Here is a 27201-nt window from a genome sequence, read left to right as displayed (position 1 = left end):
CCAAGATGTCTTTTTTTATTGTCAATTGCATTTTGTCCTTTACAAAAATGGCTTCTATACACCCCAGCGGCCGGTAAAGTGATTGCAAGTTCCCAGTATTGCCTGGTGGGGGCATCGATAAACACAGCGCGATGCCGTGAAAGCCAGAGAGGAAAAAGGCCGAACGCCGGGGAAACAATTCAACGGGTAATTTTATATAAACAAATAAAAACAACAATAGGAGTACAAATACAACTAATAGCGGCTCCCGGCTCGCAAGATGGCAGACATCCGCTGTTCACAGATCGAGGCTGGTTAGTGTCTTTAAATAGTTTTATATTTATATTTTTTTATGAAAAGGCTTGTGTATATAATTCTTCTTATGCTCCCCCTTTCTTTACAGAACTGTATTACCTCATTGCAAGATTTTTACAGTCTGGACCTTGCAAAAAATCGGCCCAGGTGAGCTAATAATTGTCTATATTAATTGTAGGACATGTTTTTGGTGTTTGTTTTTAAGCGACACGGTGTAATTCCCGTGTCTGTCTTCCCCGCAGGTCTTTGTAGAAGAGCTGGAAGAATACGAGGTAGGCAGCGCTGCTCCGACTCGCCTTGTGTGCGATCTTTATTCTCACATCTCATTTCCGCGATATCACTTTTCACGTGAAAATACTATTTCATGATTGTTTGTTTTGGATTCGGGTTAAATCGGAAAAAACATACGGTTGTGTAGTTGGAGGTTTGCGCTGTTTAACCGTGTGCTTCTTCCCCATAGCTCATACCGAAACGATTAGATTGGGAATCGAGAGAACATAAACGAAACTTCGATGACTGGGTAAGGATGTCATTAGAAAGTTTGAAACTTCTGTCAGGTGTATTGGACAACTTTTTAATTAGTGAATTGGGCGTTTTATGTACAATTAAGAAATTCACTTGTAAAAACAGAGACAATCTTTTTAATAATCTGAATTCGGTTTGAAAATAGAGATTTGCGGGTGAGTTTTTTAATTTTTTTTTTAAAGATGAAAATCATATTTTGTATTGAAATAAACGCCGTATTGTGCATAATGGCAAGGGGGGGAGGTATTGCAGGGCACGTACAGAGGTGGTGGAAAGACGTCCGTCTCGAATTGTAGCCAATCAGTAGGGGACTTTCATTTGAAATGCAGTATTGTATAATGAAAGCCACCACCTGATTGGGCGATGCAATGAGACGCTTGAACCAAGTCTGCAGTGCGTGCTTAAATATTCATGAGCCGTGGCGAGGCTGGTGAGAAGAGCGAGGACTAATACGCGACTGAACACAGACAAAGAAAGCGGGTCTGAACCGTACTGGAACCTATTTGACGGAGAATAAGTTATAAATCAAAAGTTTGTTTATACATGTGTGCACTCTTATTATAATTTTGACGTTTTAATCTGTTAACCCCTCAACACACACGGAAAAACAAAACAAAACAAGCTTATTATTATTATTTATTATTATTATTATTATTATTATTATTATTTATTTCTTAGCAGACGCCCTTATCCAGGGCGACTTACAATTGTTACAAGATATCACATTATACATTATTTCACATTATACAGATATCACATTATTTTTACATACAATTACCCATTTATACAGTTGGGTTTTTACTGGAGCAATCTAGGTAAAGTACCTTGCTCAAGGGTACAACAGCAGTGTCCTCCACTGGGAATTGAACCCACAACCCTCCGGTCAAGAGTCCAGAGCCCTAACCACTACACCACACTGTTGCCCTGTATTTACTGTATTGTAAAACACATTCTTCCTGACCTTGTTAAAATTAATGTCACCGAGAACACCCTTAACAAATAGGAATGGTCTGTGTGAAGGACAGCAGCTAGAGTTGAAAAATTGTCTGCACATGTAATTTAAATAATGTTAAATGAACAATTATGCCTTGAGCGTTGTGATCCAAAAATAGTGACACGATTATTCTCAGAAAAGTTGTGTAAGTCATGCAGATACAGCATAACATAAATGTGTATTTCAGTGCTGTTCTGAATTTATTAAGAGTCCACCTGGTTAAGTCAGCACGTTTAGCATATGTACACAGTAGTCAAAATATCAATGAATTGTATGCAGTGCTATTCAGCTGTGATGTATTTATTAACCATGTGTTGTTAAGTCTGTTGAAGTAACCCACAGCCTGACATTTGTTATTTTTTAAACCCTTCTACATTAAAGCCATATCAGTATTCATTACTTGATAACAGCTGTATGATCAAGTCCCTTCTGCTTTGCCTGGCTGTGAGCTTGTGTTGCAATGCAAGCATGCATCACTGTTTATTGCCTTGCATAGCTCAAGGTCGGCATGCAGTAGTTATTATGCACTAAAAAGTAAGAGGACCCAAATTACTCCAGTATAAAGAATCATGTTCTGGTCAATATGGAGGTGATATTTTGGGTATTTATTTATAAATCATTTGTTAAGTTGTTTAGGGAAAGCACTGTAAAATTAATAGAAGTGCAGGTTGAGAAAGTAATTCTTCAGTAGAATATAATGAAAATCTAATGGGATTTGTCTGCCCAGTAGAGTGTAAAGCTGTGTCTCAAGCTCATTTGAAGTGGTTCAAATGTACACTATTGTGGGCAGACTTACAATGATCACAGTGGAGTATTGTGAAGGACACTTGCAGAGAAAGAATTAACCAGCCCTCACATTACACAGCTGCGCAAGTGGGGTCCAAGCATAGCATTGTTCTGGGTCTGATTAATGGCTTGTTGGAGTTGACTGTACAGGGATGCTGCCACTCCGTTTATAACCAGTAACCTTCATTCTACTCGGTTTTGTGCAGATGAAAACCAATAAGCACATCCCAGCTGATTACCTGCTCCGAATCTGCCAGCGAATCGGACCCCTCCTGGACAAAGAGCTTCCTCCCAGTGTTCCTGGAGTTCAGACTTTACTGGGGCTCGGGCGACAGTCCCTGCTGCGCACAGCAAAGGGTAACAAATCCACTACTAGAAGCTTGCCATAGGAATACTGCCACTGCTATCCTTCCAGCAGCTTTTAAAAAGCACAAAATACCAAACTAAGATACATGTAACTGTGCGCAATACTTTAATGCTAATGTACCAAAGAGGAGGATGGGAGCGAACCAGTGACCCTACGCACCGCAAGCAAGCATCTTGCCCACAGTGCAAGAGCCGGGCTCATCTGCACTCATGGTTTTAGAACTTATAACCTCGTCTCATCTCGCTGACGGGACAGAAGCTGTAATGGCAGTGCATCACACAACATTGATTCAGGAAGTCAAGCATAATGGCATACCACCTTGCAAAGCATTGCTCAGTCTAATGTCACTTTTGTGTCCGCACCAATTCGACTAATGTTCATGGAAATCAGTGCTGGCATAGATTTAGCATGGGACTAGTTTGGATCTGTTGGTGTGTGAAAACTGGAGTGACTTAATTGTGAAAACAGGGAGTGGAGCATCTGGGCTCCCCCTGAACAGTTTTTACATATTTTAGAAAGTAGGTCCCTTTGAAGACCCTATTGAAATTAGATCTTTAGATGTTCCATGTCTATTATATTCTGCATGGCTGTTTGGTGTTTTGTCCTCCTGAGTTAATACAATACAAAAAGCCAAGTAGACAAATGCTCCAGAGCTGACCATTAATCTTGTTTGTTTAATTTGCAGGTTGTAGGCACCCAGTATGGAGCGGCCCTGCATTTGCAGCTCTACACAGAGGCAGACCGCCAGAACCTCCTCTGATCTATGGCAAACCACCAAATGTTGGTAAGTTGTTTTTACCCAGTCCGTAACAGTGCTTGAAATGCAAGAACACTCTGTTTAATCACCCGCCTGACAGTTGTATTCCTGGAATGTGTTGTATCTGATAACTTGCTGCTTTTTGTATTGACATGTTCTGCCAGTAACAACTTGAAACCAAAGACTTGTGGGTTCTATGATGGTTACATTTATTTCTGCCTATATCTTTAGTGCTGCTAAGTGAATTATGAGTCACTTACCTAGTAAGGGGGATGCAAAATTTGCAAATTACAGGCTTACCTTAGATACCAGTGGATACCTTGCATGAATATAAGTCATGATGACCCACTTTTTTGTTATACTGGCCCTCCTAAATATTTGTATATCCTTGCAAAGCTGTATGTTGTGGACATACTGTACCTTGGTGGTGTGTTTTGGTTTACTATTTATGTAGCAAAGAGAATTGCTACGCAAACTATTGTAATTAAAGAAAATAAAATGGTCAATTTGGACTGACCGAACCCTTGCTTTACTTCCAGTGACCATCATAGGGGCCCGGCAGACGACTGGCTTTGCCCGCTTCAGCCACATCGTGCCCTCCTCCACCTATCAGCACATGAAGATGCACCGGAGGATTCTGGGACATCTGTCTTCAGTGTACTGTGTGGCCTTCGACCGAACTGGCAAAAGAATCTTTACGGTAGGTTGCAGAATCACCCAAAAGCCATACATGTTTCTGTGTTGTATAACCTTCTCATACATTTGAGTTGGAAAGCCAGGAGAAAATGCTTGAAAGTGCAGTTTGTTGTTTTTTGTTTTGTGCATTAGATACCTGAAAATTAATTACCCAACCAGAAACTTGTAAATTAATTGAATTTTACCAGCCTTGCTTAAAAAAAAAAAAAAAAAAATAATCATAATAATAAAAAAAATTAAGTTAATTTGAAAAGATGTTGGTTTTTATTAATTTTTTTAATGGACAGTCAAGCTGAGGTAAACTATCTTTTCCAAGAAGCACCCTCGTGCACTGTAAATGTAATGTGTGTGTCATTTCAGGGTTCGGACGATTGCCTGGTCAAGATCTGGGCTACGGATGACGGCCGGCTCCTCTCGACCCTCCGAGGTCACGCTGCCGAGATTTCAGACATGACCGTAAACTACGAGAACACGATGATCGCTTCTGCCAGCTGCGACAAAATCATCCGCGTGTGGTGCTTGCGGACGTGCGCGCCTGTGGCTGTGCTGCAGGGCCACACGGCGTCCATCACCTCCATTCAGGTAGCGTGACAGGTCATTGATGGTGCCTTTAGGTGCTGTTGCATTAAAACGATTTGTTCCTAGTGAAGGTAATTAAGAAAGCAATACCTACAGTTGATGTAAGATAACTACAGTTGATCTTACAGTATGTACCAGAGCTTACCAGCAGTCTAGTGATACCGTTCTCAAACAGGATCGCTTTCCTTTAATTTTGAACCTCTTGCATGAGGAAGTTGGCTAGAGAACAACGTATTAATGTAAGGAGACCATTTCTTTGCTGCCGCACCCCTTTTTTTTTTTTTTTTCATTGGGACTGGGAAAAGTGGTCTCAGTAGGTATTCATTTGTGGGTTATCCTAATACAAATCTCAGTGAACTCTTCAAACTTGTATCTTGTTCAGTTCTCTCCGGCAACAAAAGGAACAACTCAATACCTCACATCCACTGGGGCTGACGGCACGGTCTGCTTCTGGCAGTGGCAGTCCCACAGCATGAAATTCAAGTAAGTGTTTGAATAGCATGATACTCCAGGACGTCCGAACAACCACCTTACTGAACAAAACGTTAGTACTTCATTGCGAATGAAGACTATAAAGAGTGACGTTTGCTTTGGGCGCGTGTCTCGTTAACGTTTCTGCTGTTGTTGTTTGTTTTTCATGCAGCGAGCGTCCATTTAAATTCACAGAGAGGTCCAGACCTGGAGTCCAAATCTCCTGTTCTTCCTTCAGTTGCGGTATGTATCCACCATGACATGTCTCCCTTTCCACTGTCTGTGTGAGAGGTGGGGCTGGAGCAACTACACGCTCCCTCGCACGCACACACACTAAACGGTGTATCCTCTTTCCCTTCCACCACATTTCTGTTTAAAATCGAGATAATAAGAATGAGATTGCTTATTATCAATGCTCCAGAATATTGTTGGGTCTAAGGTGCTGTCCTTCAGGTCAATAAACCCCCTTGCTGGCTTCTTCCAGGGGGAATGTTCCTGGCGACGGGCAGCACGGATCATGTGATCAGGGTCTACTACCTGGGCTCACAGTCTCCTGAGAAAGTGGCTGAGCTTGAGGCACACACGGTAAGGAAGCCCCTCTGTATGTTTTTCTATCTTTAGTTTAAGTTCATTGTGACCAAAGATTTGTTGCCTGTTGAGGTCATGCTTCTTACTTGGTTTCCAGATGATATAGACCAAACACATTAATACTGGCTTCATACTTTATATGCAACTGTGTTCTGTGATTTCTTTGTCAAGTCTGATCATTGTACCAGGTAAAAGTAACCCTTTTTGAGGTGATGACTTCATATTTGAAGCATTTAATGCAGCAGGTGAAGAAATGTTCATGTTCCTGGTAGGCCAAAGCCAATACATTTTGTATATTGTGTGAATGGAAATATAGTATGTACTTTGTAAATAATATACATTTTGAATGAAGTGCAAACACAAATTTTCAGAGGAATACAAACATAAACTTTATGAAACTAGCAAAAAAAATTAAAATAACAATGAAACTATTCTTTACTACGACTAAGTGACTGCTAATATGTGTGTTTTTAACCCATATTTTATTTTGTATTGTTTCAAGGACAAAGTTGTGGCAGTGCAGTTTTGTAACAACAGCGACAGGTAAGCCTTTTGTATTTCTTCCGTACAAAGAGGTGGGGGCAAGTAATGTGCCCTCCTTCTCCCACTGCAGCTAATACTGGCCCCCCCGAATTGGTAATTTAATGGGTTTAAAAACTAAAGGATTCCATTTATTTAGTTATGTTTGCAGTTACTGTAGTGCAAATAGAACTAGTTTGCTGTGTGTGTAGCTGTGTGAGTGTGTGTGCATGCTGTCACTGAGTACTCCTATTTATGTCCCTAGCCTGCGGTTTGTCAGTGGCAGTAGAGACGGCACTGCACGCATTTGGCACTACCAGCAGCAGGAGTGGAAGAGCACAGCCCTCGATATGACTGCCAAGCTGCCAGGGTAGGTGACTCAACCAGGGTTTTGCTTAGGGCTCATTAGGCATATTGTCACTGCTGTGTTACAATGGTATACTGTAGGAAAATGTATCTCGCTACCACTTTATCATGTAATGAACATTAATTCGCCCCAAACCTAAGTGGATAAATGGTTATGGCATTTTTAGAAAGAAAAACAATATTTCTGACACTTGTTTTTTGTGTAATATGGGAAAAGATTATCACAAAGTAAACGGGTATAAATCTATATATATATATATATATATATATATATATATATATATATATATATATATATATATATATATATATATATATAATCCTGTGCATGCTTGTGATTATGTAGCCCACTTTCTAATTTGCATTAGGAGGAGCGAGTTTAATTGCATTGGGAGGGAGCGAGTTTAGTTCTTTTTTTTTTTGCCTAGATGCACACTGTAAACCATTCCTTAATGATCTGTGAACATTCTTCCTATTAGAAGCAATGTGGTGCCAGGGGAGGACAAGGTGACAAAGCTGAACGTGACGATGGTGACCTGGGACCGAGCTGACAGCACTGTCATCACTGCTGTCAACAACTACCTGCTCAAAGTGTGGAACCCATCTACCGGGCAGCTACTGCACGTTCTCTCGGTACAGACTGAGTCCTCTGTCTCCCCTTACTTAGTCATCCCCTCCCACTATTCCTCTTCTGCTTGCTTGCTTCATTCATTCTTTATTTATCCACAGTCTCTGTATTCTAATTCTCTTGCTGCGCTCTTGCTCCTATTCCACTGTGATCTAGTGACTGCTGTTATTTCCATTCCTTGTTCTTGGTCACTGAACTCATGAATTTCCTGAAATGAAACCTGCTCTCCTCCCTTTTCCCTCTCCCCCATGTTTGGCTTGCTGCCTGTACCATGCTGACCCCATCTCTGCTCCCCACAGGGGCATGATGATGAGGTATTTGTGTTGGAAGCCCATCCCTATGACTCCAGGATCATGCTGTCTGCAGGGCATGATGGGAACATTTTTATCTGGGACCTGTCCAAGGGCACTAAGATTCGCAACTACTTCAACATGGTGAGCCCTGTGCTAGACTTGTGTGTGTGCTTCAGTATCAGCCAATCACTGTTAACAATTTTCTTATCCTGTGTACAGATGTCATGGTGTGCATATGACACACAACAATTCTAAAGTATAAGGAACAGCAAGACTTTCATTGTAGTTCCCGAGATCAGTTTTTGTGTTTTATGATGTTAACATTTCTTAAAATCCATTTTGCAGTTTGAGCAGCCACAAGATTCAAAATAGGAGAAATTACACACAAATAATCAAGTAACAGACTCCTCGGAAAAAGCTGATTTCAGAATTTCAAAGTTGGAGTCTATAACTGTAACCATATATGAGAACATTGTGCTGTATTTAAAAGCTGCGTGTCTGTCCTCTTCAGATTGAAGGTCAGGGTCACGGCGCTGTGTTCGACTGTAAGTTCTCCTCTGACGGGCAGCACTTTGTTTGCACCGACTCCCACGGTCACCTGCTCATATTCGGGTTTGGCTGCAGCAGGCCCTACGAGAAGGTGAGCTATACTCTCTCTAGATCTTTTCACCTGATCTCAAGATCCAAGAGGAGTCCTAAGAGCTCATAATGAGCTATATGTTTCCTCTGAGGAGTTTCAGCTAACGAGATTTCTCGGCATGTTTCACTTCACTCGCATGCTTTCAAAAGAGACCTGTGAAGGCAGTGCTCCTTAAATCTGAACCTTGGGTATTGAAGTGATCAGTAATCTCCAATCCAGTTAGTTGTCTTTTTAGGGAATGTTTCATAGGAAAAATAAAGCAAGGTAATGTGTAGCAATCTTTTAGCACAGAACCCATTTATATTTGATTCCTGCTGAGTTTGGTATAACTATGAGTTTCTGTTTTAATTCAATTCTCTGGCATCTTCATGATGCTCATGAGAATATCTAGGGGTGGGTCCCTGTGGCTCACCTGGTAAAAGCATGGCTGTGTAGCGTGCAGGATGAGTCCAAATAATTGGACGCTAAATAAAAAAGAGAATATCTAGGGGTTTTGGGAAACACAGTTCAAGGTAGCAGCAGGAATAATCTTTTATCAGAAAACGGCCATCTGGTCACAAATACTAAACAAGTAGACGCTTGGCGAGACCTGGTTTCTTTGATGTGTTTTCCAGTCATTTTGTTTGGCTGCTTCCCTGCAGATTCCCGATCAGATGTTTTTCCACACGGATTTCCGGCCCCTGATCCGAGACTCCAATAACTACGTGCTGGACGAGCAGACCCAGCAGGCACCGCACCTGATGCCCCCGCCCTTCCTAGTGGACGTTGATGGAAACCCCCACCCGACACTCTATCAGCGCCTAGTGCCTGGGAGGGAGAACTGCAACGAAGAGCAGCTCATCCCACAGCTGGGTTACCTGGCCAACGGTACCGCTAAACACTCTGGGCAGGGTTCTGCATGTTAGGGATTTCACATACATTGTGCAGCCGGGATGGAAATGAGACTCCAGTTGCATAGCAGTTTTACTAATTCCAGGTTTGAATATGAGCTTGATTAGCCACAGTTTATAGGTAACAACTCTGGTGTGTCTAATTAAACACATAGTAAAACCAGAAATGGAGCAAATTGTTATGCAATATGAGTCTTATTTCCATTCCTGCAGTGAATCAGTCCTTGGGTTCTATACACTATGATATATACATACTTTGTCGAAATAAACTATTTTAAAGTGTTATGCCTTTAATTAGTGCACCTTAATTGGCTATAACACGATTGCAGTAGAGAGTAACAGAATTGTTTAAGTGGACTGCTGAAGCTGTTACTGCTAGTTAAATGACATTTGAGTAAAATAACATTTCTACTGCCTTAAGACATGTTCTGGAAATCGAACAGACTCATCCAAATGTTGTCCTCCAGTATCTCAATAACACGTGGGTTTGGGTAAGCTGCTGTAGTGTGTTCTGTTAGTGCTGAACCGCAATGCCTTAGTGTCTCAATGTCCTGGCTATCGTAGGTGACGGTGAGGTGGTGGAGCAGGTGATTGGCCAGCAGACAGCCGCACAGCCGGAGGAGAGCCCTCTGGACGGGCTGATTCGACAGCTACAGCAGGAGCACAACCAGAGGGAGGAGCCTGCCGAGCAGGACCAGGGAGAGGAGCCTGGAGACAGCCACCCCGGGGGTAAGGAGCTCCCAGTCAACACAAACTGCTTTCATCCATGTAAAACCAAAGAATTGGTCTTACTGGAAGGATGTGAGCAAAATACTACTTTTAAGTGTATTTTTATTGTATTAATGATTTTATTTAGAGTGTTCAGTAAATCATATATGCAACATAAGATTTGCAGTGCATTGCAGGTCGAAAGAGTAATTTGTTTTGTGTCCCACAGACCCGAGAAGCCCGGCTTTGATGGGCTCCCCTCCTAATGTGGGTCTGAGGCGCAGCGGGCAGATAGAGGGGGTCCGGCAGATGCACAACAACGCCCCCCGCAGTCAGATGGCAACCGAGAGGGACCTGATGGCCTGGAGTCGCAGGGTAGTGGTGAACGAGATGCAACCAGGGGTCAGCAGGTAGGAATACGAGGGAGGGGGACTGGGAAGGACATGGAAATAAACTAATACACAAGCCATTGATGCTAAAGCTCGCAATTATAGGATTTGAAATAAAGCACATAATGTATTAATCTGAAGGATTGCAACTAACTAGAACTTTCTGGCCCAGGGTCATGGAGGAGTGTCGGGCAGCAAAGGGAGAGGCTGAGTACACTCTGTATGCTTTGGAGAGGCGGAAGAAACCATCCCACTCAGTGCAGAGGGTGAGTGCTCACATATTTACAACTTGCTTGTACTGACAAGTTATCTGTGACCATGTAGGTGTACTGCAGTGGGTTAAAAAAATGTGTATTTTTATATGGTTTAGTAATATTCAGTCAGATGGATCATCGGATAGTAAGGCGGCATGTCTGGAAGTTTAGAAGAATTTGGGCTTTTGTTCAATAGCTCACTATCTGATCACGCTAGCTTTTATCAGTGTCTGTCATCACACGCTAACCCCCACAGGATGTTTCACAATGGGGCCCATCTGAGAACAGTATATTGCAGATACACGACTGGTGGCAGTTGTGTGACTGCATAGATCGTTCATAGATCTATATACCTCCAAGATAGTTCACAGATTATCTGTAACCATTCTATTTGTTGTATGATATAATGTGTTTAAAAGCCATAACCATTAGTTTCACTTGCAGCCTTAAAATATTTATATAAGAATTGGGGGAACAAATGCCCTTCTTGCTCTCCACCCCTAGAGCGAGCAGCAGGTTGGCAGCTTGCGCTCCCTGAGACGGACACAGCGCAAGCGGCAGCACGCTTACCAGACCCGCTCCGCCATAGACCACCCCCCACTGGACAGAGCGCAGAATTCCCAGTCGGATGAGGAATCGGAAAGCTCCCCAGAGGTGACTAGCCAGTCTGTGTTACTCGCGTGCTGCACTGCGGTGGAAAGTCGTTCCCTGCAGCTCCCTCACCTGTGCTTTGTGTCTCTGCAGCAGGACGACGAGGTTTTGGACGCCAGTAATGTCTCTTCAGATGAGGGAGAGCCGGAGTGGCAGAGTGACAGCAGCTCCAGGTAAATCCCTCTAGATGATAATGCGCGCTCTCTGATTTGCTGTGCTAGTGGGGCCCTGGGAATGTTGCTTCTATTTTAAAACATCTGTGTTTACTTTTTGGTGAGCTATCTCAGATTTACCTTTGATTTAAAGGCAAATAAAGATTCTTCACAATGTTTGTTTTGCATACCCATTTATGGAAATGCAGCTCATGCTGGGGGTTCTCCTTGCTCCACTATTAAATGCTCCGGCCATGGTGGTCCAGAAGCAATAAAACCCACCATTCTCACAGACCAACAAGATTAAAGGATACAGGAGAGAAGTATTATCTGTGAAAACGAATAAGTAGATCCTGTCATTCTGACTGGTCCTGGCAGTGTACGACCCTCCCATTTACTTGGCTGTGGTGCTGTTGTTTTAGCGACTCCTCCAGCGAGTACTCGGACTGGACGGCGGATGCAGGGATCAACCTGCAGCCTCCGAAGAGGCAGACGAGGCAGGCCGTGAGGAGGGTCCGCAGCAGCTCGGAGGAGGAGGACGAGGACCACGGCAAGGAGAGGAAGAGGCCGGAGAAGCGCAAGAAACCCAAACAGACCAAACGGAAGGTAATGCACGGAACAGAGGGCAGGTGCCGAGAGTGCCTGGTAATTTGCTATTCTTACTTACTATCATAGAGAAAAAGGTGAGGAAGCAAATTTGCATCATGCTGTGCATTGAAGCCCTTAGGGGCAGCATTGAGCACTGATGCCTGTGCAGCAGTAATATGCTTCCCCTACCACCCTACAAAAAAAATAACTTATTTTTCAGAAGCAATTTTACTGGAATTAAGTATGCATGGTGTGAAATCTACGCAGAAACAAATATACTGAATTAAATTGGAAACGGATAAGAAATTAAATACTAGAAAAATGTACATGGTAAAGTATCCCTGCAATGTTTTTTTAGCCATCTAACAAACCACAGTCTTTTACATTTGTGTGTGCGTATATGAACCTGAGGCAAGTGGCCTATTTTGTATTGTCTTCAGAAGGGCCCAGGTACCCAAGGGTCTCTCTTGAATGTAAACAGAGGGAGTTTCTTTCTTTGTAGTTGCCTGTGGTTGGTAATGTGCCCAGTGGTTAACCACATCTCTGTGTCAGCTACAGCTGTGTGCAAAAAGGTGCAGAGACTGGGGAGGAAAAGTAGAACACACTGCAAAGCCTGCAAGGCCAAGATACTGGCATCTCAGTGAGGCCTCTGGGGTTTGTTGAACTTGGTACTGCTTAACCTCTCTGTGTCAGCAGGACACCTGCTGCAAAGACATAAGCAGACTAAGCAATAGTTCTAGTAGTAACGTAATCCTATATATATTCATGCCCCTTATTTTCCCCATGTAGAAGCCGAATGAGTCGCTGGCAATGGCTGGAGACACGGGCGATGAGTGGCTGCCCCCGCAATGGATCATGGACACCATTCCACGCAGGTCTCCCTTTGTGCCACAGATGGGAGATGAGGTGAGGCTGGCACACTTGAGTTGACATGCATGACATGCATACAACAATGTTATTCTACCCTCACCTGGATTGCAGCTGAGGTTCCCACATGTCACATTTATTTTAGCTTTATCTTGCAAAACTTCTTTTGCATATGTTGTGGTCTCTCATTGGTTTAGCGAATCTTAGGAACCGTCGTTTTAATGTACATTTGTTATTGAACATACTGTAAATGTAGAATGGTTCTGATGTCTGGCAGTGCAGTAGGGGCTATATTGCCCTTGTCTTTGTACTGATGCCTCTGAAGTGTTAATGTGTTGGCAAGAAAGCTTCCCACATTCAACAATCGTAGCAAAAAGACAACCCTATTAAAACTAATTTAATGTAAATAGTTTCAGTGTCTTGTATGGAAGTAAGGCATACAAAAATGTAACGACATACTGTTTGAAACGTCAGTGTAATAAGTTTTCCCGCACTTGTTTCAAGTGGATTTGTTGCAAACCTTTTCAGAGGTCTGCAGTGTTGAGAACCTGGTAATAACCAAACCAGTGTCTTTTCAGCCTCGCCCTGAAGTTGTGACAGGTAGCAGAGCTTCCGTTCTGAAGAGGCACTCTGTCTGTCTTTGTCCTCCCCAGGTGATCTATTTCCGCCAGGGTCATGAAGCCTATGTGAGAGCAGTGCGCAGGTCCAAATCCTACAGCATCAACCCCCAGAAACAGCCGTGGAACAAAATGGATCTCCGGGTGAGTGACTGACCATGTAACCCCTCCGGATTCCATTCATGCTTCATGTAATGAATCAACAGCTACAGTAGGACTATTTTTGAAGGCACTTTTGCTATTTGCTGCTGAGCCGGTTTACATTTATTTTCAGGACCAAGAATCTGTGAAAGTTGTCGGGATCAAATATGAAGTGGGACCGCCTACACTGTGCTGCCTGAAGCTGGCGTTTCTTGATCCAGTCTCTGGAAAGATGACCGGGGAGTCCTTCTCTTTAAAGTAGGTGGTTTCTGAATCCCTGCAATTCCCTGATGCGGAGAAGCCAGCGATGCAGCATATACACAGACCTATCAAACCTCAAACCTACTGTACACTACTGTTCGTTATATTGGTCTCAAATGTGAAGTTTTGAAAAAACTTTCGCATGTTTAAATCCTGATATCTGATTTTTTAAAAAATAAGCTTAATTTTTTAAAAATAAATAAATAAATATATAATAATAATAATAGCTGAGATAAACATGTTAGGAAGTGAAACTGTAGCAGAATTCATATAGTATTTGCCAAGGAAGCTGAGAACTTGCTTTAACCTATTGCAGGACCAGATACTAAGTTTTAAAAAAGTCAATACATATTGGTACAACAAAAACTGCACATTTGATACATACGGCTGGTTTCACAGACCCTGGTTAACACTAATCTTGGACTACCTAATGTTACTGTAGGTAAAATACTCAGAGGTTAATGCTAATGATGGGGGGTCTGTTAAACCAGCCAATACTGAATGGAAGTGCGCGACAGGTATGGTTAATTGAAAGCCTTTTTTAGCTACAGCCTTGTTGCACTCCACTCTGAAACGGACACTTGAAGCAAGCCTTTTTTTTTTTTTTTTTTTTTTTTTTTTTTTTTTTTTATTCAATTTGCAGGTATCACGACATGCCAGATGTTATTGACTTCTTAGTTCTGCAGCAGTTTTACAATGAGGCGAAGGAACAGAACTGGCAGTGTGGTGAGTGTGCCCTTATGTAGTGGGGGTTGGGGTGGTGCTGCGCAAGGGGGTGGCTGTACAGCTGTTGTGAGGGCAGTGGGCGACTCCCTCAGTACAAATATAGGGTTATTGAAATAGATACTGGTATGTGAAAACCCGCGAGAAAAGGCTTTCATTTAGTGGTGACGTGAAGAATAAGGAAGGGGGAAACTTTGCTAGAGTAACATAGGATTGAGATCAACTTGCAGCATTGGTCTACAACGAATCTAATGGGCTGTGCTATGTGTGCTGTCTTCAGGGACCAAGTTCCGCAGTATTATCGATGATGCCTGGTGGTTCGGGACAGTGGAGAGTCAGCAGCCCTTCCAGCAGGAGTATCCAGACAGCCTGTTCCAGTGCTACACTGTCCAGTAAGAATCAGAAGCTCACTCATACACTCGGCTTGTATTCTCATATCAATCATTGTTTACAGCTGTCCCTGCAATTGTGGCCTCTAGCGGACAGAAGTGCACAAGAAGTAGTTTTACTACTTCTTGGCAACAATAGCCTGTAGTTGATGGATCTGGTCGACGTCAATTACTCATTGGTTATTAATGCTTCGTTAGCACGCACTGGTTCACAGTGAAAAGCTGTTCAATTCTGAGGTTGTACTCCGTGTTTTATTAGGTGGGATAACGGCGAGCGGGAGAAAATGAGTCCCTGGGACATGGATCCCATTCCAGATGAAGGTATGATTGCAATGTAGATGGGTTGTGTAATCAATGTTGTATGTGTCTTACCACAGTATAGGTGGAAGTGCCCATACATATGCATGACACACGCCAGAGGTTAATTGTATCAAAGCTGCTTCTCCAATTGAGGAAACTAGTGTATCAGATTATTTTCCACGTGGGTTTTTTATTTTAGTCCTAAACCGTGGAGCTGCCTCATTGCTATGTCACTCCTACTCCTTGGTGCAGTTCCACTTACTCTGGTAACTGAACTCCCAGTGGAGAGAGAACCCTGCCTTTCTATCTCGTGCCCACCTAAAGCTTCTCTCTCTTGCCCTGCAGCGCCGTTGCCAGATGCAGTGGGGGATGGGGTGCCAGTCACGGAGGAGGAGCTGAAGGCCCTGCTCTACAGCCCTCAGGAAGGGGAGTGGGGGGCTCGCACCCGTGACGAGGAGTGTGAGAGGGTCCTCCGGGGCATTGATGATCTCCTCACCCTCGGTGCGTCCCATCTCTGTGTGTCTGCAGTATGGCTCTGTGCAGTATGTGATGTTTGAAATATAGATTGACGACGGATCTCTTTAAAGTTACTCTTCGAACACAATTACCAGTGAAGCCTTGGGTGCAAGTACATCTTCTCAAGTTATTCAAGTCTTAGTGTCCCTGCTGGTGGAAACATCAAATGCTCTTTTCTCAGTGTAAAATAGTGGGACTTATTAAATATTTGCACTGTGCACATTAATTGGCTGTTTTTAAAGGGAAGGTATCTGACTAATACTGTTGTAAACCATTTTTTTTTCCTTCTGTGAAAGTGCTGTTACAAAAACTTTTCTCTTTGGATGCATATCAACATAGAATTACAGCAGAAAAGAATAGAAACAATCTGTTTAGGAACGCTTTTTAATGAAGTTTTACTTGAAATAGGAAGACAGAGGAGTTATTTACATCACAAGAGAAGTAAGATAAAGACACAATCTTCAGGTTGAAGTCAGAGTATTGAGGACCAGTATACAAACAATAATTTTAAAAAGGTATGTTTTTATCTATTGCAATGGATAGAAAGGGTATAGCGGGTGATTAGTAGTCTTTCTATTTATAAACCAGGACAGCTGTGTTTGAACAGAATCGGTACCTGATTGAATAAGTTGGTGTATATATATAACATAGTATGCACAGATTAACTCTCATGCGATAGAGACAGATTGTTGGAGTTGTTTCTTGCTTACTGTCCCTCCTTAGACATCGCTAAGGCCTTCACTTCCCCGGTGGACCTGCGTGACTACCCTCTCTACTGCACGGTGGTTGCCTACCCCACAGACCTCGGCACGATCAGGAAGAGACTGGAGAATCAATTTTACAGGTACGTTCCTTAGCTTTCACAGTGATACAAGCATAAGTGTAAATAACTTCTGTAAGAAAATTATTAACGAATCGTGCAACAAGAAGGAAGCCCAGTAGTTTTACGCAATTAATGAAGGGCTTCCAGAAACAAAGGTTTACTCGTGGATCCGATAGGCAGCGGATTGAAATCAAATTAGTCCTTGCTTGGTGTATGAAAGTTAAAACCTGTCTAAAACCCAGTCCTAACTTGTTATAGTTAGACTTATTCATGGTGTGATCAGTTCAGAGCAGATTTAGAAGTGGCCTAATGGCTCACTTTTGGCTGGTTCAACCCTAGTCAGGACAGCTATACTAAATGCTTGTGCTAACCACAAAGACATGGCTGGTGATACTCTGGGTTAGATACTTGTTTCAGACCCCCTTTGTTCAGGAATATTATAGGAAATGACCAGGTGACAGACATTTGATTTCCAATTAGCTGTATATTGTAATACTGCAGTTGCACTTGCAAACCAGGCTGAGTCCAGTAGATGTCAGGTTCGACCTCGCGTGGTGGATGTCTGTTTGGCTGAGGGCTGGCCAGTAGAGTTGGAATCCTCCTGTGAAGGCAGTGATGCGCTCACTAACTGTTCTGTTGCTTCCCCTAGGCGGATCTCTGCTCTGATGTGGGAGGTGAGGTACATTGAACACAACAGCAGGACCTTCAACGAGCCCGAGAGCCCCATTGTCGCCTCGGCCAAGATCGTCACTGATGTGCTGCTCCGATTCATAGGGTCAGTGTGAGGGGTGGGGGGCTTGGCACACGATGAAATGGAGGAAAAGCATTTGAGTGTTTGTAAATGGTGTTCTCTACTATAGATTCTACTGAATCAAATATAGAAAGAGAAAGACCAGCACTGTGTCTTATGGAAATCATTCTGTCTGTAAATAAAGTAGAAGTATGTCATGTAAATTGTGTCTTGGTTCCAACCCAAATGTGAACTGTGCTGCTCGACAGCATTCGTCATATTCAGAACAAATGCACAGATTATTACCGTAAGTGATTGCTCACAAAGCCTGTATCTTTTGGACACTGAACAGGGACCAAAGCTGCATGGACATCCTGGAACTTTATAATAAAGTGAAGACGGAGCTGAGCAGTGCAGACGAGGAGGAAGAGGTAAGGAGGATTCTGTATGTTGATACAGTACAACTAGTCACTGGAAACAGAAGCTTGTGAAGTGTTTTAATCAAAATAAACATCTTTTGCTGCAGGCTTCCCATGTCTATAGTATCCCCTGGTGTATCCACATGTTTTCTGCATTAAGTAACTTTGCAAACAGGTATTTTTCCTAGACTACGCTTGCAGTACGCTGTTTGGAGTAGAGTTATTTCTTAGGCCTGTTTAGAGGTCTGCCATGTTGAAAGCAGACTTTATTTTATTTTTAGGAGGCCGATGTGGATGTAGACTCTGATACTCCGGGGACCTCTACTGGACAAAAGGTGGGTAGCAGCCATTTATTTTCCCTTTTAACAAGAGCATAGCTTTTTCTTCATTTGGATAAATAATACATACATAAATAAATATGGCAGTCGGGGGGGTGCGATATGATTCGCAGTCAGAAATCATTTAGATGTGCACAAGGAAGTACAGGACAAAAAACACGGAACCATTGCTGGGACCTGGGTGATATAATGGCCTTGTTGGTTGGATGCACCTTTCCAGTATGATTTATTCCTTGTTTTTCAGTCTACGCCGAAGTACTCAAAGAGGCAGATCTCCCGGCTGGACGTGGGTGCCTGGAAGGAGCAGTGCCAAGAGCTGCTGAACCGAATGTTTGAGAGGGAGGACTCCGAACCGTTCAGACAGCCTGTTGACCTCTTTGCCTATCCGGTACGAAAGCCACCCCGATTTGACCATGTGTCCACACAATCCTACTGTTCTTAAAGAGGGAGACCTGACTTGCAGTTCCATTGTTTTCATCCTACAACCTCTGGATTTGCAGATAGTTAACAGAGGAATAATAAAAGTCTTTTCTCATAAGGGATGAGAAAAGTGAGTTGCAGAAATGAAGTCCATTTTACAAGCCCTCAGCTTTGTTGTATGTGTGCGTGTGTGTATTGTGTTCTGGGTAATGATACCTGTACCTTCAGGATTACCGGGATATTATCGACACACCGGTGGATCTGAGCGTGGTCTCGGAGACGCTGGCTGCAGGGAACTATGAGAACCCCATGGAGTTCAGCAAGGACGTGAGGCTGATCTTCAGCAACTCCAAGGCCTACACTCCCAACAAGAAGTCCAGGGTGAGGCCCTCCCACACTCGCCTCCAACTCCCACAGCAACGCAGTTGTATACAGTCTGGAATAACACACAAACCCAGATGGGCCCCCCCCTTTTTTTTTAACAGTACTGTTTTTAAATGTAAAATAGAGTTGACTAAATTTAAAATTAATTGAAATGTACTTTTTACCACCGTTTAACAGAGATTTACAGTCTATTGAAACCACAAACCTTTTCTGAAAAATATTGTAACCAGCTTTGGAAGGTTTTATAATGAAAAAATCTGCATACATTTGTTCTGGAGTTTGTTCAGAAGTAATGGTGTTTCTGCCTCTCCCCCAGATCTACAGCATGACTCTCAGTCTGTCTGCCTCCTTTGAGAACCAGATCCTGCCCATCATCTCTGACTACAAGTCCGCAGTGCAGGGGCAGAGGCGCAGCCGGCAGAGGATGAGTTACCGCAAGAGACTGAAGAGCAGCAGCAGCTCCCCCTCCACCAGCCAAGCCTCCAGGTCATTCCTTATCCAACCCTATTCACGCTTGACAAATCCATCCATACTACTGCAAACTCTGCAAAGCTTTGTGGGGCTGATTTTGTATGCTTATCTGGAGTTAAACTTGTTCAATAATCGGGCACTGAAGGTGGCACCTATTTTTTATTATTTTTTTTTTTTTCTCATGATTCCTTGAATGTGACGCACTGTTTTCTTCTCTCCTTCCAGTCCGAAAGGAAAGCACAAGCAAGCCAGGACCCAGCCTAAATCAACCCCAAATACCTCATTGTCTCTAACCAGGACCAGTTCCACAAGGTCATCTCAAGGTGAGAGTGGAAAAGTTTTATTCATGCCAGAAAAACGTACGTAATTAAGCTTGTTTACATATACACTCAACCCTCATTATATCGCCTCTCGCTATGCTGTGGATTCGGATATATCGCGGTCCTGGAGTTGGCTTCCCAATTTTACAGTCTTAACTGTGCAAAATTAGCTGCAATATACATAGGCAAATTCACTTAGAATTTCTTTTTGTTTTATTTTGTACTGCACAAACAAAAATACACAAAAAATTTAAAAACAAAGCATTAATATTGTACTGTTATCATATACACACACATTGTACAATAACACAAAGCAAATTAAATATCTACGTGCTGAAGCGTTTTTTATTTTAGCTAACCAGGTGTTCACTTGTGGCAGCAATGCATTAGCAAAAGACACAGGGCAGTGTTGTTAGCACCCTAGCAACAAGACTCCAATGTTTAGAATGGATTCTTTCAATGCAGTGGGTTTCTGCATTTGAGAAAGGAGAGGAAGACTCAAGAAACTAATTGGAGACTTAAGTTGATGAGAAGCAAATACCCTCCACAGTACAAATTAAAACGGTCTGCTGCTTTTTATACGTAAAATGAGAAAAAGCAGGTTGCGTAGAGAATTTATATTGGACCCTGACGCCACTGATAAAATGAGGGAGTGGTTGTACAGTATTTGTTAGCCTATTTGTTTTTCTATGGGTCTCTCGCTATATCGCAGCCCTCGATATATAGAGGATTTATATTGGACCCCGACACCTGTGTGATATCGAGTGGGTGCTGTATTACTTACCTTGCTGTTTTCTGTTCTCTGCTGCACAAGATCTTAAAACATCCCTGCCCATAAGTACACTGAATGTATAGTAGTATAAGTTTTGTTTCCCTATGATATTATCCTTTCAGCTTCAGAAACGACAGAGGACCCAAGCCGCTCTGTGATGGGTGAAGATGAAAATGAAGATGAAGACAGCCAGCCTTCCTCAACGAGCTCTATCACTGCCAGCAGAAGTGGAGGAGCCGGGGCCGAGCGGGTGACAAGAAGCCGCGCCACCCCTAGCAAGCGAGGTAGGGGGCGACAGAGAGGATTTACAGGGCATTAGACTTCCTCCAGGAGTTCTGTACACTTTTAATGTCCATCTAGTTGGTCTCAATGTCATGTATTATCCTGCTAGGGATGCAATAGAGGTGGTCTGTCTGTGTACATCTAGAGACCTCCTTGTACAGTTATGATGAAACTTGCTGTGAAACGTGTATAGCACAAGCATCTCCGTATTTGGACACTGTCTTGTCTGTTGCTCTTACATTTTGATATATATCTCTAGAGAACTGCTTAACCAATATCATTTTATTTCAAGCTTTAAACAGATTATTGACTTATCTCCAATTTTATTTTTCTGTTGATTTATTTTTAAATTCAGTTCCCTCTCCCAATGGACCATTGACCAATGGGGGAAACTGGCCCCTTTGTGCCTCCGCCAAGAGAAAGCTGGCAGTGGACTCTGACACTTCAGACATTGAGAAGCCTGAGGGAACAGAATCCAGCTTGTCCACTTCTTCGTTGTCATCGTCATCCTCCTCCTCCTCTTCCTCCTCCTCTTCCTCAGGCAGCTCGAGTTCTGGGAGCAGCAGCAGCAGCGAGGGCTCAGAGTCAGACCAGGAATTCATCGACGGAGGAGATCATGACTACAGCAAGGCCATCCGCCCCCGCCTCACCCGCAAAACCAAGAAGGCAGCCAGGCCTGTCTCTGCAAACTTGAAGAAAAAGAAGAGAGAGCCAGCGCGGGGCAGGCAGGCAAGTCGAAGGAAAAGGCCCCGGCTAATGGAGGATGAAGAGGAGCAGGAAGGGGGTGAGGAGGAGGAGGAGGAGGAGCAGGAACTGGAACTGGAAAAGGTGAGGGGAACCCGCAAGTCAGCTGTCAAAGAGTCCAGGATTAATACCCGCAACCAGGGCAGGAGAACCGTATTGTACAATGACGACTCGGAGGACGACACCTCTGTGCCAGCGGAGGACCCCCTCAACCTGGGCATGTCCCGCTCTGGCAGGGTGCGCAAGATGACTGAGAAGGCTCGGGTTAGCCATCTCATGGGCTGGAATCACTGATCTTCTTTTTTTGTGTTTTGTTAGATTTTTAGTTTTTTTAAAGAAAGAGACACTTTAAACTATTTAATGAATTTTTACTGCAGGGATTTTTTTTCTAAACGTACAGTTTTTATACAGGCATGCGTGGGGCGGGGAGGGAGTGGGAGTTTTTACTCAAATTGACAGTGGTGCTCTAAATCTCTTGCCAATGATGCACTTCTTTTAAATACAACACTCCACGAGCCTTACTCGCTAGGGCCTTTAAATGCACTGAACACATCTCCCTCCCCCTCCCTCCCTCTCAAAACATTTCCATAAACTCTCGCTACCAAACCAGCTTCTGTTTTTTGACACAAAAGAATCGTGGATACCAAAAAAAACAATCGATATTGTCTTGTTTAAAGAGTAAGGGAGGTATCTGGAGCGGTGGAGGTTGTTAAGAATACTGGCTGATTTGTTTTGCTATAAGGGATTTCTGGATACCCTCCTCCCCATTGTGGGACACAATTATTGGCCAGTTGGCCTTATCTCATAGGGCCTTAACGGATCTGCCACATTTCTAGCTAAGAAATATTTTCATGAGTTTTTTTAAATGATCCATTTCCCTGTGTCATGTTGTTTTCATCACCAAACCCCTCCTTGCAGGTGCATCTCTTCTAAACTGAGCAGCCCTATGGTAAAGAGGGCCACACGTCGTTCGACGTCATCTGGAATGAAACGGCACTTTTTTGTTATTACATTTTTTAAAATTTTTTTTTTGGTATAATGTTGCTTTGCCATGGCTTCAACAATGAGTAATAATGAATGCACAATAATAACAATCTTTTGAGGCAACTGTAAAACTAAACCGAAGCAAAAGAGTGGCTGCCATTGAATTCATGTTGAATGGATTGACTTTATTAACAACCTGATGTTTTTTGCCTGCTTTTTTGGGGTGGATCAGGAGTTTCTAAATCTCATCACTTTACAGACAAGTAACAAACCATGGTTGGTGTCTGCATAAGCCTGAAACCTACAGTGTGTATATTTTAAAAAGTGAAGGGATGCATACATAAAGTTGTATCCTGTTCAAAGACACACATGAAATATCTCAAAACAAATGGTGCCAACTCCAGATCTGTTAAACTTCTACAGGGCTTTTTATATGTATTTTAAATTATTTCTTTCCTGAAGCATTAACTAAAAAATGAATGACCAGTTCTATTGTACAAATATGTATGGTTTTGCAGCGTTTTCCATAATATACACCATCCATGTTGATTAGAAGGGCAAACCATAAAACAGCAGATAGCTATGCTACCTAACTGTAGCAGGATACTGTAATCCGTGTAGCAGAACAGAACTCCATGTTCTAGGTACTAAATCTACTTGACACAGCTTATGAGCAGGACTCTACTTAACTGGTAGCAAAAACAAGGTGCGTAATCTGTATAGGTCTACCTGTACATCTATGATCAAAAAAAAAGTTTACTGTATTTTTCTATCTGTCTAAATCTGGAAAGATTGAGAGCTGCCTATACATGTAAACTCCTACTAGGATGTATGTGAGCTTTTAATAATTGCGTGTGTGTAGCTAACTGTCTTTAATGAGTGACTAGATGCAAGGCTGCTTAAAATCCATTTCCAGATGTTTTTATAGTAGTACAGATGTGCAGAAAATAGTGAACATAAAGGTGCAATATTAATATTTGGACTCCAGGTGGTACCATGTGCTAGATGCAGTATGTAGTATGACTGTTCACAATGTGTTTTATGTTTTTATTTATTTAAAAATATATATTCCTGGATCACCGTTGATTTTGAGCAGATCTGCTTGTAGGAAGGCGGGGGGTAGACCTGTGCTTTGAGCACGTCGGACCAACTGTGAAGCTGTGTATTCTAGTGAGTCTGTAGCTGGTTTAGCATGTGAAAAGTAGTCTGAATGCTGTGTAGTAGGAGACGTGGAATACTCTAGATCAGGGTGTGCTAGAACAATCTAGATGTTTCCTTGATGGTAGGTTGGTGGTCAGTATGTTTACAGAATCCATGAACTAGCAGGCTTCTGCTTGTTTTGTTATTTGTGTGTACATAACGTCTTTTTGTAAAGCTGTTTTTTTTTTCTTCTTTATTACAGCATCATTGATGGTGTTGCTTTGATCAGTGTGTCTTTGTTTCATTTTTAAATTGGTGGTGCTAGGTAATTTATTGATCAGGGAAAGTGCTAAAGATTTCCAAACTTTTTTCTTTTTTCTTTGTTTAATTTGTCTGCAATGCAAATGGGGTCTAAGACAGATTTTTCGGTCTTCTGTAATTAGTAATATTAAGCCTTTCTAGCCGACAGTGTTAACTGCAGTAGGAAATTGCCAAAGTTTTTTTTTCTCCAATAAAGTAAAAGCATTATGTTTTTGCTACTATGACGTATTCATGTAGCACCATAGAATTGTAGCATTAGATCATGTTTTGCTTTCGGCTGACAAATTGATGGATAAGAGTTTGCCTCCGTGTGACTCAACATTTAAACCACTTTCTTACGGCTGGTTCAAATTAGTGGTGCTATTATCAGTATTACCCTTGTGTAGCTATTCACAAAGGGATATTGTTTGGCTAAACATAGTTTGTATAGAGGGCCTTTCCACCAAGCTGGGCTGAGCAATACTGAAGCTTCCTAGCTTGCCAAGAACACCAGAGTAAATAACCTATATGACAAGCAGAGCCAAATCTGAGCATTGACACCTGTATAAGCACTGCACAGCACTCGCATACAGCCCTGGAGAGCTAACCATTCAAACAGGGTCTGACATCACACCCGACCCAATCCCACAGAGAACCTGTCAGTCTGAGTGCTAGGATTACTGACCACTAAAAAAAAAATAATACAAGGGAGTGTGAAATGTTAGCTAGGAACGCCTTGTTACTTGACATTGTTGAATACTGTGGGTTTCATTCTTGTTTTAAAACAAACTGTCGGGTATGTGCTGGACAAAGCCCATTTTGTGGTGCCTGAATCTACCGATGGCTGTGTCAAACTCGCCATTCCTCTCCCCCTTTAATTATACATGAAAAGTACAAAATGCCTTATTTAGTATTACCCTTATGAGCCAATTTGTACATAGTAGTGCATAGGCTACATGAGTTACCTAAATCTACCATAGCTCGATTCTTAAGATGGCGTTTTATAGTACTAAATAAAAACCTGTTCTTGGCATGTATAAAAGTAAATGGAGGGTGAATGCATTGGAACCCTTTCTACACCTTTCTGTGGTAATAAATAAAGCTCTGGTTTGATGGGGATAATTCCTTGGGGCTTTCCATGTGCATTACAGTCTAAGCAGGTGCTGCTTTAAAGGCTGTGATTGGCTTCTGCCAATTCATTTACATAGCTATGCCTTTGTTTCTTTAATGTGTTTCCATCACCCTGCAATATTGCTCAATCTGGGATTTTACGCTTTGCCAGCACTTGCCACAGTGCAGCTGTGAGATTCCGAGTTAAAATTGACATCATTTGCATGTTCATGTCTTGCGTGTGCCAGCGTCATTTGCGCGGATGGAATGCATGCTGCTAGTTTCCCCTTGTATAGGGCAGCATGGCGGTATACTGCAGATCGAAACTAGCCATTCAGAAGTTGAAGGGATTGCATGGTATTCCAGTCCATAGAAGCTTTAGATCATACAATGAAATGGAAGTGTATGAAGAATAGGCTTGATCACTGATGTCCAGAGGTGAGAAGGTTTGTTTTGTGTTTTGATTTTTGTTGCCTCCCGCTCCCTGTCAATGTTCAGGTTTACAGACGTGTAGTTTTCCCTCTAGGTGTATTCAAGCGGGCTGATTTATGTGTGAATGACGGGACAGCGATGCGCCAAATCCTTCTCCTTGACCATCTCAGGACCCTTTCATATAAAAGTTCAGGGAATCTTTGAATTGCCGACGGCAGACCAAATGTAATATTTATATGCAATGAGATGCCTGTGGCTTTTAGTTTTGTTTGTTTTTTACTGTACAGATAAAGGAAATGACATGTACATTTTTGTAAAGTTTTCATTTTGATAGAGGTTCTGATTCTAAAATGTGTGTATTATGTACTTTGTAGTTGTTTTTTCATTTTCACTGGTAGGCTAATAAAATTGTGAACCCATCTTTTACAAGGTCTGCATCTTTTTTTTTTTTATTGTCTCAAATTATTTCAGTTGAAGTTCTAGTATTCCAAGCCCTCTTTCAACTTAAGTATCTTGTAAGAGCATTTTACAGAACCAAGGACTTCACTTGGATTTCATTTTTTAGGGCTTATTTCTTTCTTCCAATGTTGTAAAATACTCCAGCTGTGGATCCCAGGGGCGTGTAGTTTTATCAAATCTAAATTAAATTATTCTTACATTTTTATAGATCAACCTAAATCTTTCTTTGTTTCACAAGAATCTTGAAATACCTCAAATTAGTAAACTGTTTCTTATTAACAAGTGAGTTCACTTGCCTGTCAGTTAACTTCCATAATCCAAACTGTAACAATTGTGTATAAAAAAAGACCTCTAAGTGCAAACAGCAGTCTAATCTTCTGTCAGAGTGTTTCCTCGATGCCTCATTCCCTGCGCCACCTCTGGGTGGAACCTTAAAACTCCAGTTGCCTAGTAACAGGTTCTGTTTTTATTTTTTCTTGTGCTTGACCTTGCTCGGATCACCTATTCTGTTATGGTAGCCATACAATTAAACAAACAAACAAAATAAAAGGACAATGGAACAACATCTCATTATGTTTACTTGAATCTTGAGAGTGCTAATGAGACCATGAAAGGTAGGTGTATCACTTAGTGGTTGGGGTTGGGGTTGGGACAGAATTAAAAAAAAAAAAAAAAAAAAGTTAGATTGGAAGAAAGGCTTTAAAAAATATGGCCCAGTGTGTTGGGTAGACAAACAGGTAAAGCCTTCATCATGTTAAGATTGTATTATAACACTGATAACCATTCACGATTACAGAACATTATATATATATATATATAAAAGAAATGCAACAATATTTTAAACATAGATATCAAACAAAATTACAGAAAATGTGAACAAAAATACAGATCAAAGAATCATGCTACATTTTCAGTATGAAATGTGACATACTGTCAAAATGAAAACATTACAAGTATCCGGTATGACCTCCCTGAGCATTAACACAATCCTGGCAGCATTGAAGCATAGACCTGATCAGCCTCTGGATAGACTGCTGTGGGATATTCCGCCACTCTTCCTGTGCAGCTGCAGTCAGCTGGCAAAGGTTGGCTGGTCGCGGTTGTCTCCTGTGGATGGCACTGGC

The 27201-nt window shown here is 42.2% G+C and overlaps 1 protein-coding gene across 1 annotated transcript; it reads left to right on the top strand.

Annotated features, from left to right (window-relative positions):
• Nucleotides 1–26047, top strand: LOC117430616 (bromodomain and WD repeat-containing protein 3-like). Its single transcript, XM_059001676.1, has 40 exons — nt 1–293; nt 383–441; nt 537–566; nt 755–814; nt 2806–2956; nt 3652–3750; nt 4263–4423; nt 4780–5001; nt 5381–5481; nt 5642–5712; nt 5954–6054; nt 6560–6600; nt 6842–6946; nt 7422–7575; nt 7870–8004; nt 8375–8503; nt 9145–9370; nt 9958–10122; nt 10331–10511; nt 10663–10756; nt 11249–11398; nt 11489–11568; nt 11970–12153; nt 12925–13041; nt 13656–13763; nt 13894–14018; nt 14665–14747; nt 15025–15136; nt 15393–15454; nt 15779–15934; nt 16673–16793; nt 17422–17547; nt 17855–17933; nt 18203–18256; nt 18504–18647; nt 18908–19060; nt 19380–19549; nt 19760–19857; nt 20749–20910; nt 21264–26047. Exons 1-40 carry the CDS (start codon nt 260–262, stop codon nt 21944–21946), a joined length of 5286 nt encoding a protein of 1761 aa, XP_058857659.1. The 5' UTR covers nt 1–259; the 3' UTR covers nt 21947–26047.
• Nucleotides 26048–27201: the final 1154 nt, after the last annotated feature.

Source organism: Acipenser ruthenus, chromosome 26, assembly GCF_902713425.1.
Source record: "Acipenser ruthenus chromosome 26, fAciRut3.2 maternal haplotype, whole genome shotgun sequence".
NCBI lineage: Eukaryota > Metazoa > Chordata > Actinopteri > Acipenseriformes > Acipenseridae > Acipenser > Acipenser ruthenus.
This window is presented reverse-complemented; position numbering and strand designations above follow the sequence as displayed.

Excerpts from the sequence above, each read along its gene's own strand:
- LOC117430616 (XM_059001676.1), top strand. The coding sequence starts at position 260 with ATGGCAGACATCCGCTGTTCACAGATCGAGGCTG. Across the intron at positions 442-536 it reads CTTGCAAAAAATCGGCCCAG|GTCTTTGTAGAAGAGCTGGA; the intron begins GTGAGCTAATAA and ends TCTTCCCCGCAG. Across the intron at positions 567-754 it reads AAGAGCTGGAAGAATACGAG|CTCATACCGAAACGATTAGA; the intron begins GTAGGCAGCGCT and ends TCTTCCCCATAG.